This window comes from Phycodurus eques, chromosome 18, assembly GCF_024500275.1.
Source record: "Phycodurus eques isolate BA_2022a chromosome 18, UOR_Pequ_1.1, whole genome shotgun sequence".
In the NCBI taxonomy this organism is placed as follows: Eukaryota; Metazoa; Chordata; class Actinopteri; order Syngnathiformes; family Syngnathidae; genus Phycodurus; species Phycodurus eques.
The window spans coordinates 5813618-5827727 of record NC_084542.1 but is presented as its reverse complement, the minus strand read 5'-3'; the positions used below and the strand labels follow the sequence as shown (position 1 = coordinate 5827727).

At 40.4% G+C, this 14110-nt stretch overlaps 1 protein-coding gene across 11 annotated transcripts in view; it reads left to right on the top strand.

Moving 5' to 3' along the window:
• LOC133416939 (neurexin-3b) overlaps nt 1-6211 on the top strand; it is a 283913-nt gene extending 277702 nt beyond the window's left edge. For 9 of the 11 annotated variants that reach the window (XM_061704308.1, XM_061704310.1, XM_061704312.1 and 6 more), the window contains one exon: nt 3786-6211. In XM_061704308.1, coding sequence (XP_061560292.1) covers nt 3786-4765 — 980 coding nt within the window. In that variant the 3' untranslated portion in view covers nt 4766-6211. Of the gene's footprint in view, nt 1-710; nt 1269-3785 lie in introns of all 11 variants that reach the window. The other 2 variants (XR_009770304.1, XM_061704313.1) reach the window with 2 other exon arrangements.
• Nucleotides 6212-14110: the final 7899 nt, after the last annotated feature.

Sequence of the window (14110 nt, the reverse complement as noted above, 5' to 3'; positions counted from 1 at the left end):
GCCCTGTCCTGTGTTTAAGATACTAACAAGAGAAATACATTTCACTAATAATAACGTGTTTATTATTAGTTAAAGGAAGGTGGTGACACTTGACCTTTATTCCGTCCCTCCTCTCTCTTTTGTCTGCCTCAGTGTGTGCTTTCTGGTTGTTCATCTTTGGTATAGTGTGACAAATTTAATGCCTTTCTTGCTTGCTAATCTGTTTTATGTTTTGTCCTTAGGACACATATATGTTCTCAAGCATATATGTGCACCTTGATTCTTCTTTCTGAAAATGTAAAGATTTGAAATATCTGATAATTTGCTAAGAATGATGACTGACAATGTTTTTATGATTGTTTTCCCAATTAGACTGAAGCTTCCTCTTTTCTCTGTGAATCCACAACAAAAATGAAGCGAGTTTGAAATTGTAAAAAAAAAAAGGAAGAAGAAGAATTGGAAATGGACGCACAGAGAAAAAAGCGAAGGCGCATCCAAAGTTAGAGCCGCTATCTGTGCAGACTGTTTAAATGCTGATCTCTTACTATTTTCCTGTCACTTGATGCCTATCTGAGATTGCAATTGGAATGTAACGACTCGGTGGCTTTGGTGCATGGCAAAGAAGTTGCAGCTTAGGGTTTGTAAAACTGTCAGTGTTGAGAGTGCTGTTCTCTTTTGTAGATGGGCATGTATATGCTCATTGTTTGTATATCCCCATCCCTTCCTTACAGCCAAAAGCTCTAATGCCGCCCGACCGCTTCGTGCTGCCTTTACATGGACATGGCAACTGATGTACACGTTCACCTCCATCTCTATCATTTCATTCCTAGTATGTTCATAGGTCCCAGCCCCGTCTCACACCCCACTCCCAAATCCTTTACGTAGAGATTCTAAGATATGTACAGTCATCCTTTTTGTTCATAGCTAATGAACAAGGTAGCAAGAGTTATAAAAAGAGACATCTAATCTAATGAGGCTGTACATATTCATGAAAATAAACTATAAAGGGAAGAATTATAGCTAAATGATTTTTATACTAAAAGATATTTAAAAAAAAACAAACAAAAAAAACATATATCCTGAAGAGAATGATGACATTTGTTTTTCATGATGTGTGGATGTGTATGTGTTGTTGCCTCCCTGTACCACCCTGTCTAAAATGAGAAATATATACAAAATAATCAGTCTTGAGAAGTAATCTATAACTTGTCCAAAGGCATTCTTACACAACTTTCTTTTATAAACTTTTTTTTTTCTTCCTGCCAAAATCATGCGGGCAATTTGTTGATGTAAGTTGACAAAACTGATGGTATGCTTTCTTCCTTTCAAAACTGTCTTTTGTAGGCTTTTATGATTTATTATTTTCTTTGTCGTCGTTTCTCTCTTTCCGAGCTGGCTTTGTTTTCTCTACTTAATTATTACTGATCCCTTTCTGGATATCTCTATCTGTGGCTTTACTTTGTGAATGTTTGAACAATGTTTGCTCTAACTAAACTTGTTTGCAATGCCTTCATTCTTTTGGTTTTGTTATTTTATTTCTTTCCTTTGTTTCTGTTGCCTTTTTTTCCCCACGTTACTGTTCCATGAGGTTTGCATCTATTACTTAGTGCCCTGTTTGTGAGCCTTTGCAATGTACAAACAAGCCACTCTGGCAAGAGGATGAGTAGCTTCAATGCACATCTGAATGTTTTAAGACTTAACCTTTTTCTAGTAAAGAATTAAGTACAGTGGAACATCCTGAGGTCTATTCTGGGATGCTGGTTGTGTCTATGGAAAGATCCTTGTTTTCCTTGGAAATAATGGAAAATAGAATTTTTCAGTTCCACGTTGAAACTCACCATTATAAAACATTTCTTATCTACTGTTTACTGGCAATGTTTAAATAACATTTTAACAGCTTTTTAAACGTGTCCTCCTCAGTGTGCAGATGCGTTAAGTCTGGGGTGTCAAACTGAGTATAGTTTAGGGGACACAGCCTACTTTGATGTCAAGTGGTCTTAACCAGTGATATGATAGCATAATTAATATACACAAATAACAATAAATTGCTGTTTTTCCTCTTTGTTTTAATGCAAAGAAATACATGTAGTAAGCGTGAATCATGACCTTTTTCAAAACATTAATAATGTCGTCATATTTCTTAAGAAAAACAGTAATTTGTTGGAGAGCATTTTTTATTATTATTTATTCTGTATGAAATAAAGCCAATAAAAGTAATTGAATCAAAATACTGTGCTTATGACTGAAGGCATGTTTGGAGGTTCAGCAATTAAAGGATAGATTAGCAGTGCCCTAGCTTCCTTGCAACACGGACTGGGCGAGTCACTAAGTAAGACACTCAGTCCTAACTCAAAAACACAAAGGACAAGAGTCATTTGCAGATGCTTCAAGCCCTTCACACCAGTGTGCAAAGAAGCTTCATGTTCACAAAAAACACTTGAAGTTTGATTATTTGATATTTTCTGAACCAAGGTCTCATTAGATTTTCTTCGGTCTTGCGCGAATTTTATTTAAAAACATTTGCATACAAATGTGTGTCAAATTCCTAATTGTATGACATCAGGGGATTTTGACTTTGGGAGTTCCACTGTATTATAAATATCCAGAAGAAAACCAGCACCTAATCATACAATTTGAAATTGTAGAGTAACTTTCTTGAAAAGCCACTACAAGCTGTTGCAGCTTTGGGACGTCACTATGACGACAAGAAAACATTCAGGTGTCATTGAACTGCCGTATGACTTTGTGCCATTGTGGTATCTGTAGGAGTCAAAAGGCAAGAGGCCAGGCCAAATAGGGGAGCCCACCAATGTAGAGGAGGGGGGAGAAAGTACCATTTTTCACCATTAGTTTTGCTTGTGCGTGACATAGTGTCAGTTTTTGTTTTTTGAGAGGCTTGTATCATTTATGTAAAGCCAAACTTCCAAGCAATCTTTTATTTGGTGATTGATTTTACAGTATTTGTGTGGAAGCAAGGTTAACATTTGTTTTTGTTTGTTTTTACATCTTCTTTTGTAACCTTGACATTTGAGGAAATGAAACAAGCCTCTTGAAAAACCTTCAAGTGGATGATGAGGCAGCTCCTTTCGATGGATTATAAGGCACTTTTTTTTTTTTTTTTTTTTTTTTAAGATTGATGGCAAACCGTGCCAATCCTCCCACTTGTCAATTTATTGGAAATGTAAATGCAGACGATAACAATGCAAAACCACCCAAAATGCAAACATTTATGAGCGAAGAGAACAATCCTTACAAGTGAGACTTTTAACCAACCAAGAGATTGTTTCTGTTTCTAGATAGGTGCTGTTGGGATCACCAAAACTAAGATCAGCAGTTCAGCTCTTTCAGTGATTACACAACATCCATTCATGTAGACCGCAAATGAAAGGAAGTAGATTTTTAGCTTCTACGGGCATGTTTGATTTAATAATTGACAAGTGAGGGGGAAAGCTGACCGTGAAGCAAACCAAAGTCCAGTTGTGAGGATCCTTTGAGTAGTTAGTGTATGGAGTCAGTTTGTTGTGGCTCACCCTCGTGCATCCCTTCAAGCCTTTTGATACAACACATACCTGACTAATGGCTGTTCCTTTTACAATGGCTCTTGTTTGGTTCTAACTTTTCTTATTTTGGGACTGCTACTGTCTTTTCTGTTTCTTAATTTCTCTTTTCTTGTTTTCAGTTGATTTCTTCCCTACGTTGAGCTTTGCCTTTTGCGTTCTTTGGTCATCCATTTTTTTGTTGCTTCTTTGGTGCTGGAAGTCGTTCTGCCACCTCACGAGCATCTCTTTCTCTCTGTCACTTTCCAGGAGGGGAGCTAGTCATCCCCATATTAGTGGAGGATCCCATAGACATCCCTTCTGTATCCACCCGTTCTTCTTTCATCTCCCTTCCCCCAACCCTCCACCCCCTCCTCACCATTATTGAGCCCACCAAAGAATCCTTGGCCATGGCCACTGAGGCGGGGCTACCTTGCTTGTCGGACCGAGGCGGCGATGATTGTGATGATGGTGATGATGATGATGGTGATGATGATGATGATGGCATGGTGATTTCGGGGTTTGGCTCTGGCGAAGCGTTCGACTCTCGCCTGCCCCCGACTGACGATGAAGATTTTGACAACACCTTCTCCCTGGTAACAGATAAGATCTTGACCACATCAACCTATGACGGCGGCTACAAAGCCCTCGCACCCAAGTGGGAGGCCAAGGACTTGAGGCCTAGCAAAGCCTCTGAGGCAGGTAGGACTACACCCACCTTGCCTCTACCCAACCCTCGTGGCACGCCAGCTGCGGCGGCCCCCTCGGCCACGCTTCCCAAGCTGCCCGCTGGGAAAATGAACAACCGCGAGGTAAAACCCCCGCAGCCGGACATAGTCCTGCTGCCTCTCCCCACATCCTTCGATCTGGACGGCACCAAGCCGCGGGGTCCTTACGTCACCTCGCCCATGCTGCGCACGGTGCCCGCCGCCTTACCCACAGTGCCCGGCGTGGTGCGGCGAGTACCGCCGGGGGCTTCGGAGGTAATACGGGAATCGAGCAGCACCACGGGCATGGTGGTGGGAATTGTCTCAGCTGCCGCCCTCTGCATCCTCATCCTCCTCTACGCCATGTACAAGTACAGGAACAGGGACGAGGGGTCCTACCAGGTGGACGAGACGCGCAACTACATCAGCAACTCTGCGCAAACCAACGGCGCCGTGGTGAAAGATAAAACGCCCAGCAGCGGCGCCAAAAGCAGCGCCGCAAACAAGAGACCCAAAGACAAGGACAAGGAATATTATGTATAGAAATCAAGTCATTTCCCAACACAAAGAAAACAAACTTGTTAGAAACAAATATAGAAACATTTTGACAGTACCATATTGGCAACTGTGATCTCTCTTGAACTCAACACTTTCTGAGTCACTGGAACATGTCCACAGAAAAAAGCAACAAACAAAAGACTTGACATGTGAAAGCACACTTACTATTGTAAGAGTTCTGGAGAGAGAAGGCACATCTTCACTGGAACCTCCACATGGACCTTTTAAAGGAGTTCCGGCTCGAGAATTTTGGAAGTGTGGAAAACATCTCTCTCGCATCCACGCGACCCCAAGTAACTGTCCGAGGTGTGAGCGCACGCGCGCGTTTGATCCGTCGGAGTACTGACGACCCCCCGACCTTGTCCGTTGTAACCCTGTAAAATACGATCGCTGTCGTTTCGGCCATTCGGAGCTTGCATGTGAGGTGTACGTGATGGCATCTGTGTAGTGGAGGGACCTCAAGGAACGCAGTTTGGGGGTTAGGATATGTAGCTTTCATAGACGTGGTTGAAGTACAGAAATTACGTCCTTTGTTTTTTTTTTTTTCTTTTTTTTTCTTTTAATAAATGTAGGCATTGTATGATGTTGAAAGATGGCAGCACACAACACTGTGACCACCCAGTAGGATGTGATACATCAAAGCATCTCTCGCTGCTTCCTGTCCGCTTCATTGTTGACCGGAAACCTCAAGGAGGGAAACCATTATTTATTTATTCTTCATATTTTTAAATAGTGAATAAAGTCATCGTTATTAGCTGAAATTATGTTAAGCATATCGCTGATGATTTTGTCAAAAAAGCAAAGTGTATGTTTTATTACAAGCTGCTGTTCTTTGCTGGTGAATTGAAAGTTTATTGGTTTGTTTTTTTTAAATTTGGTTTAAACTCCCTACTGTAGCAACAGATTGAAAATATTCTTCTTTTGCCAGAACTGCCTGGAGACAAAGACAACTTGTCTCACTTGGTTTTTCTCTTAGTGAATTTTTGACTGTGCTGAAACTGTCACTCTGTGGACTGTTTTGATGCTTTTCACATTATGTATTTATTGATCTTTTTTTTTTTTTTTTTATCAGAAACTGAAAAAAAAAAAAGTTAAAACAGGAATAAAATAAGGACGATGATGATGATTTTTATTCTGATGGGTTTGGAAATGTATTGCCAGCAATTTACTTGACTTTCAGTTTCGTACCTTCCTTGGTTCATAACCGTGACACTATTCTTTCTGTCGGCTCAGCATTTTGTATTTGATTTCTTATGCTCTTTATTGTTGTAGCTTAATTTCAGGTCATTTCTATGATGTTGAGTATTGTTTTTTTTTTAAATTACCCCATTTAGTTTTGCTGAATTTATCCATTCTCATTCATTTGGAAATATTTCAATGTTCACTTTGATTTTTTTGTGTTAGTACTTGACTCGTCTTCTGCTCCTTTGACTCAGAACCCTGAAATTAAAAAAAAAAAAAAAAAAAAAAAAAAATGTTCCCAAACTTTTTTCGATTGTGTGTCCACCTGTGGCTGTGCCATTCTAGTGGGGAGACGGAGATGCGCTGATACCATCTCTGCTAGCAACTATTCACCAAAACACAATTTCTCAACCACTTTCCAACACTTCTATGATTTCCTTTTAGTGCAAACAGCAGTCACATTTCCATATAAATGAAATGCGTAGCTGAGTAGCTATCATTTACCTATGGATGATTATGTAAATGTATACACTGTTCGTCCATGCGGAAAGAGGAAAACGAGACGGGGTGAGAAAACATTTACTGGAGGGTCCACACCAGTAGCGGATGGCCTTTTTGAGTGCACATGGCCAGCTTATGTGCCCCCTCTTCCCCGCTGCTTTTCACATGGTTCATATTTTTTTTTTTGTCCAAATGGCCCTTTATGGACCTGGTCATTAACTTGCAAAAGCGCATTGTTATAGGATATCAGAGCGGCGCGTGTGGTTCTTTTCAGCTTACGCTATGAGTTCGTGTTAGCTCGTTCGTCCTGCCGCTGGCTATGGGAACGAGGAGGCCAGCATGGCTCATCATCATTCACTTTGATACAGTTTTCATTGAAGAAACAATTGTGTTTTGACTTCAGTGCAGTGGAACTTCGGTGGTTGAACCGATGGCCGACCAGTTCAGATTTTGGGAAATGGATGAATGGAAGAAAATTTGTTACAGCTTCAAACTGTCACCACAATAAAAATTTTTACTAACTGTAGTAAAAGCAATTTTTGTAACTGTCATGCGAGTGTGAAAATACGTTAACCACAGTTAAAAATGTAAAAAAATATATATATATTGAACATGGGCCTGTGCATCTGCATCATCTCACTTTTTAACGTTCTAGTCGGTATAAAAAGAAGTTAACCATTATTAAGAGCATGTACATCGAAAATGACTGCACGAGCATTTTGAGTTTTGTGCCACCCGAAAGTGTTGCTAGAATTTCAATTATGCGCCTTGAGGCAGTTAAGCATTAAATTATCGGTGAAGTAAGCTGAGATGAATCCTATCTCATGATATTTAAACAATAAGGTTTGACAATTTGTTTTAGTTGGAGCTTTTTGGTGGTTAATGCAGAAGAAAAGAGGATTAATTGGGAAATTGACTTGAGCTACTTTGCTAAATGAAAATCCATTTTTTTTTATAGTGCCTGTGTGTGAACCGGAGCCTATCCTAGCTGACTTTGGGTGAGAGGCAACCCAAGACTCGCCGCCATGCAAATATACAGGAGACAAATAACCGTTTATACTCTCATTCATTTGTGGACCATTTAGAGTCTTCAGTTAATGTTAAGAAGAATGTGGGAGGAAAGCAGAGCGTCTGAGAAAACCCACACGTGCACGGGGAGAACATGCAAACTCCATACAGCCGAGACTCAGAGCGGCTGAGCGTATGGGCGTTCTTAAAAGTAAACAAAGCATTATTATTATTATTTTTCTTTTGCCGAGCTTTTAACAAAACGTGCCGGTTTGAGTCGCTTCTATCCGTTCGTTTATTTCTTTGAACTGGTCGTTTATTTATGTGGCTGTGTACATGCCTCTGCACACACCTTTCTGGAATCATTGGGCATTTTGGGGTTTTTCAACATCATATACCCTCCTGACATTTGATCTTCTTTTTACTCGTGCGTTTCCTCACTACAAAGTGCTGATGGTAAGATAGTGCTTCCTGAATTTGTTTCCTTATTTTATTTCTTCATAACACTTTATTCTCTTGTATTTTGGTGCTCTTCGTGTGCATATGCACAAAGGCACCAATAATTGTGTGTGTGTGTGCGCGCGCGCATATAACATCTGTTCTATTTCGAACCAGTCGTTTTATCATGTACAGCACTTTGTGCTGCATTTCCCATGCACCAAAAAGGCTCCAGTATAATACATTTCTGATTATTTGAAGAGTCGAACCCAGACCCTCTCGACCACGCGGCAGCTGCGTTAACAAGTAGCACCTTGCAGCCCCTAAATGAAAATCAATAGCGGTAAATGTGCATTTGATGGTGTTTTAGCAGTGGCAAAAAGACTATGATCGAGTTAGTTGCTTTGTTTTCACTCTTAATGCTTAACATGACATTAGATGTGTCCTGGCTGGTCCACCATGGCAATGACAAAGACACCATTGTCCTTATTACGAGCTAGTCTACCAGCAATATAATTTAAAGCAGTAACCTTGAAGTTTGTATTTGAAATCTTGAGTCTTTTGTGACTCCAGTCCTGGATCTTTTCTGATACACTTTGTATACTAAGTTATAGGCAAATAGACCACACGATGAAATGAAGAAAGGAAGTCACCTGATTTATGATCAGATTCTCTGACATTTGTGGTTTTTATGAATTGAACATGAATGAATTTATTTATGGGGTCAAGTTGATCTAACACAACCACGCGAACATACAAAATTAAAGGGGTTTGTCATTAAATAAAAAAAAAAAAAAAAAAAAAAAGTCCGGTGTTTGTTTATGTGACTTTTAAAAGTTCTCCAAGTGAATTCATGATGCTGCCTTCTGTGCTCATGTGACAACTGTAATTTGCCCTTGCAAGTAGCCAAATCTTTGCTCACATCAGCATTTATCAAGTGCAATTGCGAGTTACTTGGTATTTTTTACGAGGCCCATTTCTACCACTACATCTTGCAGTAAGACATACTGTAGATAACAATATGTCTACACCCAAAAATTGCATTTTCTCTGGATGCCACAATTTACAGTTTGTTGGTGTTATTTAAATTCCTAAGTGTTATTTGTTTTTATTTTTTTTTACAATATAAAGGTAGCATCTTCTGCAGGATAGTAAATAAAATATCTCAACTATACATTCTTATCACTCCTGATCTCCACTTAGAAGTTGCTCGGCAGCAGTAAATCTATACTTGTTTGTGTGGTACCAGTTTAAGCAGCGTGTGTTTTCTTTATGCCAAAATTCAGGTAATTCCAAAAGTTTTTCATCATTTTCCTTGCAACTGTATACTGATTACCTAGAGTTAATGCTGGCAAAGACTCCTAGGAAACTCTAGTTAGCACTCCCCAAGCCTTTTTAACTTCGCATATGCGAAAGGAGCCTGGGGCAAACCCGCAACAGTTGTTCAGAAAGTCGGTGTTGGATTTAAGTGGGTGGTAAATGGTGGCAGTGATGGTTGGAAAGGGTCCAGAAAGTCGAGAAAATGAAAGCAAGGCGAGCGGATGGCCGGCCGTACGGCAAACGCACATCGCCAATGTTTAAAAGCCGAATAGCTTCAAAGTGAATGGTGAGCTGTGCCAGCATTCACTACAATGTACAACGGCGATTCGTAGATCCCATCAATCCTGTTCCTACTGATTGGATAATTCATAATTAAGCCCATTGCCGCACCAACAATTACACCTTTCTAAACAGATGTTTTGTTTGTGCAGGTGATTACATTAGGGCAACCTAAAACACATTTCGAGATCCCTTTATGCATTAAAAACCTACAGCTAATGAAGTGCTTTCTTCCAGTCCATCACCTTACATAATGTTTTCATTTCAGAGTGGTACCGATGCTTCAGGGTCAATTATTTGGCGCTTACACTAAAATACAGTGCTAACGCACTCTTTATCCCGAGTCCAGTGGAGGCTTTCCGGAACTTCATGTTCTAACCACGTTGCACTGAAGTCAACTGAGGAGTTGCCAGATTTTGTTTTGGTAGCGGTGTAAAATGGGTTTGCGGCCATCACAATTGATATCTCCCTTCCTCAACATACTTGCAGTATACATTTTCTTTCACCTCGGAGACACGAAAGCAAATCATCTATGAAGGGGAATGCGATGAGCTCAGCTTGGACAGTAACGTATGAGCAATCCTTTTAAATGTGTCTCAGTGGTCGTGCACGGTGAATGAGGTGTGGTTTTCTGCCGAAGAGCAGCGGTGGCCTCCTCACGGACACATTGCTACCTAGGGAACAGCTGTGACTGGTCTTTTTAGATCTTGAGGGTTTCACGCTGCTCACGGCTCTTCTGTAAAGTGCATCTGCGGAGTGGGTTTTTTAGTCTGGAGTGGATAATCGATGAGCATTTGGAAAAATCAGTTTCCCCTCTGGAGGATCCGTAGCATTTCGTTGATGTGGGCCAAGGACAGGGGTGCACTTTTATACCGTATGTATTGCATCTACCCCCACAGGTGGTGAAAGTACTCGCACTCAGAACTGAAGTACAGTGGAAGTACACATAATTGTGTTAAAAAGAAAACGCTGGTGAAAGTAGACCGTAAAGAAAAAACAGAAAAATACTCTGAAATGTACTTAAATGCAAAAGTAATAATGAATTTCAAAGTCAATTTTATAAAATATCCATTTTATATCCAACAAGGGAAAAAAACTTAGCTTTTATTAACTTACATAGTGCTCGCACTAAGAAGAAGAAAACAATCATCTTACGTGTTGCATGTTGTTGTTTAAGAGGTAGCCAGCGTTAGCGCAACTTTTGTGCTATCTAAACGCGTTCGCATAGTTTTGCTCATGTAAACGCAGTGCAAAAACAAAATCGAAAGTAGCTTGTGATAACAACTGAAAAAAATTACTCGCGTTTTCTCAGATTAGATGTTTGAACGGCAGAAGGTTTTTAGGCAGACACGAGAGAGAACGCATTTACCAAATGTAGAAAAAGTAAAAACTTCCAGTGACTCAGAAAAATAAATACTCAAGTGCAGATCCCTGAAAGTCCCGTCATGAAGTATTTGTACGTTGTCACTTTCCACCACTGTCCGCCCCGCAAAATGGCGGGCGGTGCCGAAACTTGCGCGAGGATGTTTATGCGCGCTACATCTGCTACCAAAGGAGTCGGCCCTGCTTGACAGTGTGAGTGGATCCAGTGGGAATTCCAATGAAGTAGCCGGGTTCTCGGTAGCAGCGGCAGCAGCTTTGCTCCCCCCAGGGTACCGACACAGACCACAAGTTGGTCCCTGCTCTGCCTGTACACACCAGATGGGGCACAAGCCCAGATGGATTGTGGGAGTGTAGGAAGGGAAGTTAAGTGAACCACTGAGCTGGTGGCAGGTGACTGCAGTAAAGGCAGCTGTAAATTACAATGTTTGGAATGATAATATAACACATTTATTACAAAAGCCACAAATCCATTCATTTCTATGCTACTGCTTATCCTGTTCAGGGTCACAGGTGAGCTGGAATCTGTTCGAGCTGACTTCAGGCGAAAAGCAGACTAAACCCTGTGGACGGATGGCCAGTCAGTCTCAAGGAACATGTCGAGACAGACAACCGGTAGCGCTCACATTCACACCGTCACTGAAGTGGGAACTGAACTGAAACCAATGAATAGGCAAATCTGTGGAAATTATTACAAAGGAGAAGTAGCTATTGAAACTACAGCGGAACCGCGAACGGTCCAATAGGAGTGTGGGGGGTCGTCCTATATAGCCGATCGTCCGTGACATCGAAGCGCTTTTGTTTTTTTCTTTTTGACGCCATATGCACCCATATTACTGTACAGTACAAATTGTTTTGTAGTGTTTTTTTCCCATGGCCCAGAATGCCCAATACAATACTACGTTATTGTAAATACATATTTTAAAAAAGCTTGAAAATGTTTGAAAGTTTCAGATTTTATCCAAACTTACCACGCCGGTGCACTTGGTCATATTGACAATGTTGACGTACAGTCCTCGTCAAAGGTGAGTTGCTTTAATGAGCCGCGAGGAATTAATGTACTTTCCAGTTCCAAATCTGCTGCCAATGGCGAACGGCTTAACAAACAACAACAACAAAAGTTACTAGCAGGTTCCAGACTCCGAAAGACGTGTTTTGTACTGCTCAAGGTTAACGCTGCACGATGCTGTCTCTCGGCTGCACACACACGACACACATTCAACATGGCCTCCATGTAGGCATGGTAAGATCTAGTAATATTGTATATGTGAGACCCGGAAATACGTCAGTCCCATTCTCTGCCTGCATTGCGCCACTAAACAACAGTGGCCAATTCTGGAACTAACAGACTTTGTCAACGGCAGTTTAAGTGATAAATGTCTACTATTTTTGGATACATTGTTCAGTCCCGATGGTCCATTTTGGTTATATTGTGCCCGTTTTATCGAGGTTCCACTCTATGTGATATTTCACTCCTCTCTTTATCCAACGCTGCCCCCCTGCGCCATAAATTTATTGTGCTATGAACGAATTGACAAACGCGAGTATCTCCCAGACTTAATCCTGTCGTTTCACTGAATGTGCATGTCCGATTTTGTTTTCTCCGAGGAGTAAACATTTTCAGGGGTTTATTGAACAGAACCCATCTCATCAACGGGCATACCTGAAACACACAAATGCAACGTGATTAAAAACTTTGATAACCACTGAGTACAAAGAACAAATCTGATTAACAGATCCCATCCATTTCATTTGTAGTGATTTCTTTCAATTGAAAAGATGTTGTGAACACGCTGTATAATTGGGAATGATTTGCTGTTGAAAGAAGCATTATATAGCAATTTGGATTCACAAGAGCTGCAAAAGCATTTGCCTGTAGTCGTCGCCCTCGTTACCATGGCAAACCCACATCACCTATTTAGTGTACTACAGTGGTGGTGGACCAGTCAGGACACCTTACGTGTTGCTTTACACTAGTTGTCGTGAGTGCACGTAATCCAGCCAAGTTTTGTTTTCCTTCTGTCCATGTTTTAACTGCTTCAGCTTGATGAAAGGTATTCACATGCTATCAAAATGAGTAAATGAAACGTAAAAACAAGTATGTAATAAAGGGTCGTATATAAGGCACGAGTGTGTGTAACTTGAAAGGAAACAAAGGAGTGTCTATGGTTCATTTGCGTTTACGTACAGCAGAGCATATTTGTACAAATAAATTATATGTTTTTAGCTTTTGTCTGAAGACATAAAGAAATTATAAAGAAAACCAAATTTTAGCAAGTTCGTTTTCAAATAATCACGTCATCAACGCTAGTAATGAATGTTCGCATAGCATACACAGGAAGTCGGCTATCCCCTTGTGTTTGGCGCCACAGACACCGATCTGCACACTAATTGACAAATGTAATCTGGCAGCTTGGTGATGAGGTGCCCCCCCCCCCCCCCCCGTTACAATTGAAAATCCATTTGATGCTTTTACTGTCTTTATGGAAGTATGGATTACTTTACTCCGAAAGTGAAATATAGAGTCGGTGTTAAAAAAAACAAAAAAAAAAGCTACCATATTTGGTTGTCTCTGCTTCCTCTATAGTGACGTTTTTGTGGGCCAGACGCGGTTGTATATACTGTACACGTCACTGATATGTGCATTCCAATGACGTCATTGGCTTGGTATATTTGCTCTGTCAGTTTACACTGCACCTATGGTAAGCCCTCTTAACATTTAAAAGCGAAGTTTGACTATCCAGAATTTACATTCTAGATATCATCAACATCATTTTCACTAGTCGTAATTGAATTTTGAAGTGTTTGAATTTGAATTTCATATATCTGTAACATAATTGTAGCTGCTCTAAAAGATAAATAGAGAGATAAAGATTATCTCAGTATTGTCCAGGGGCCACTTACAGCCTAATTTGATGTCAATTGGTAAAATAATATCGGATCATTAATACAAATAACAATAACTTGCTGGTTTTCCCTTTGTTTAATGCAGAGACAGAAAAGTATTTTAGATAAATCATAATGAATATTTTTTTCAAAACATTAAGAACAACTTCAGATTTCTTAAGAAAAACACTAATTTGTTGAATGAGAGGAAGTGTTTTTGCATTCTGTGTGGAATAAATCTGTCCATCCATCTTCATTCAAATGAAGTCAATTCAAAGGACTCTGTTTCCAGTGCATGTGCTGGAGTCACGAAGCAATTGTGAGGGCAATAGGCGG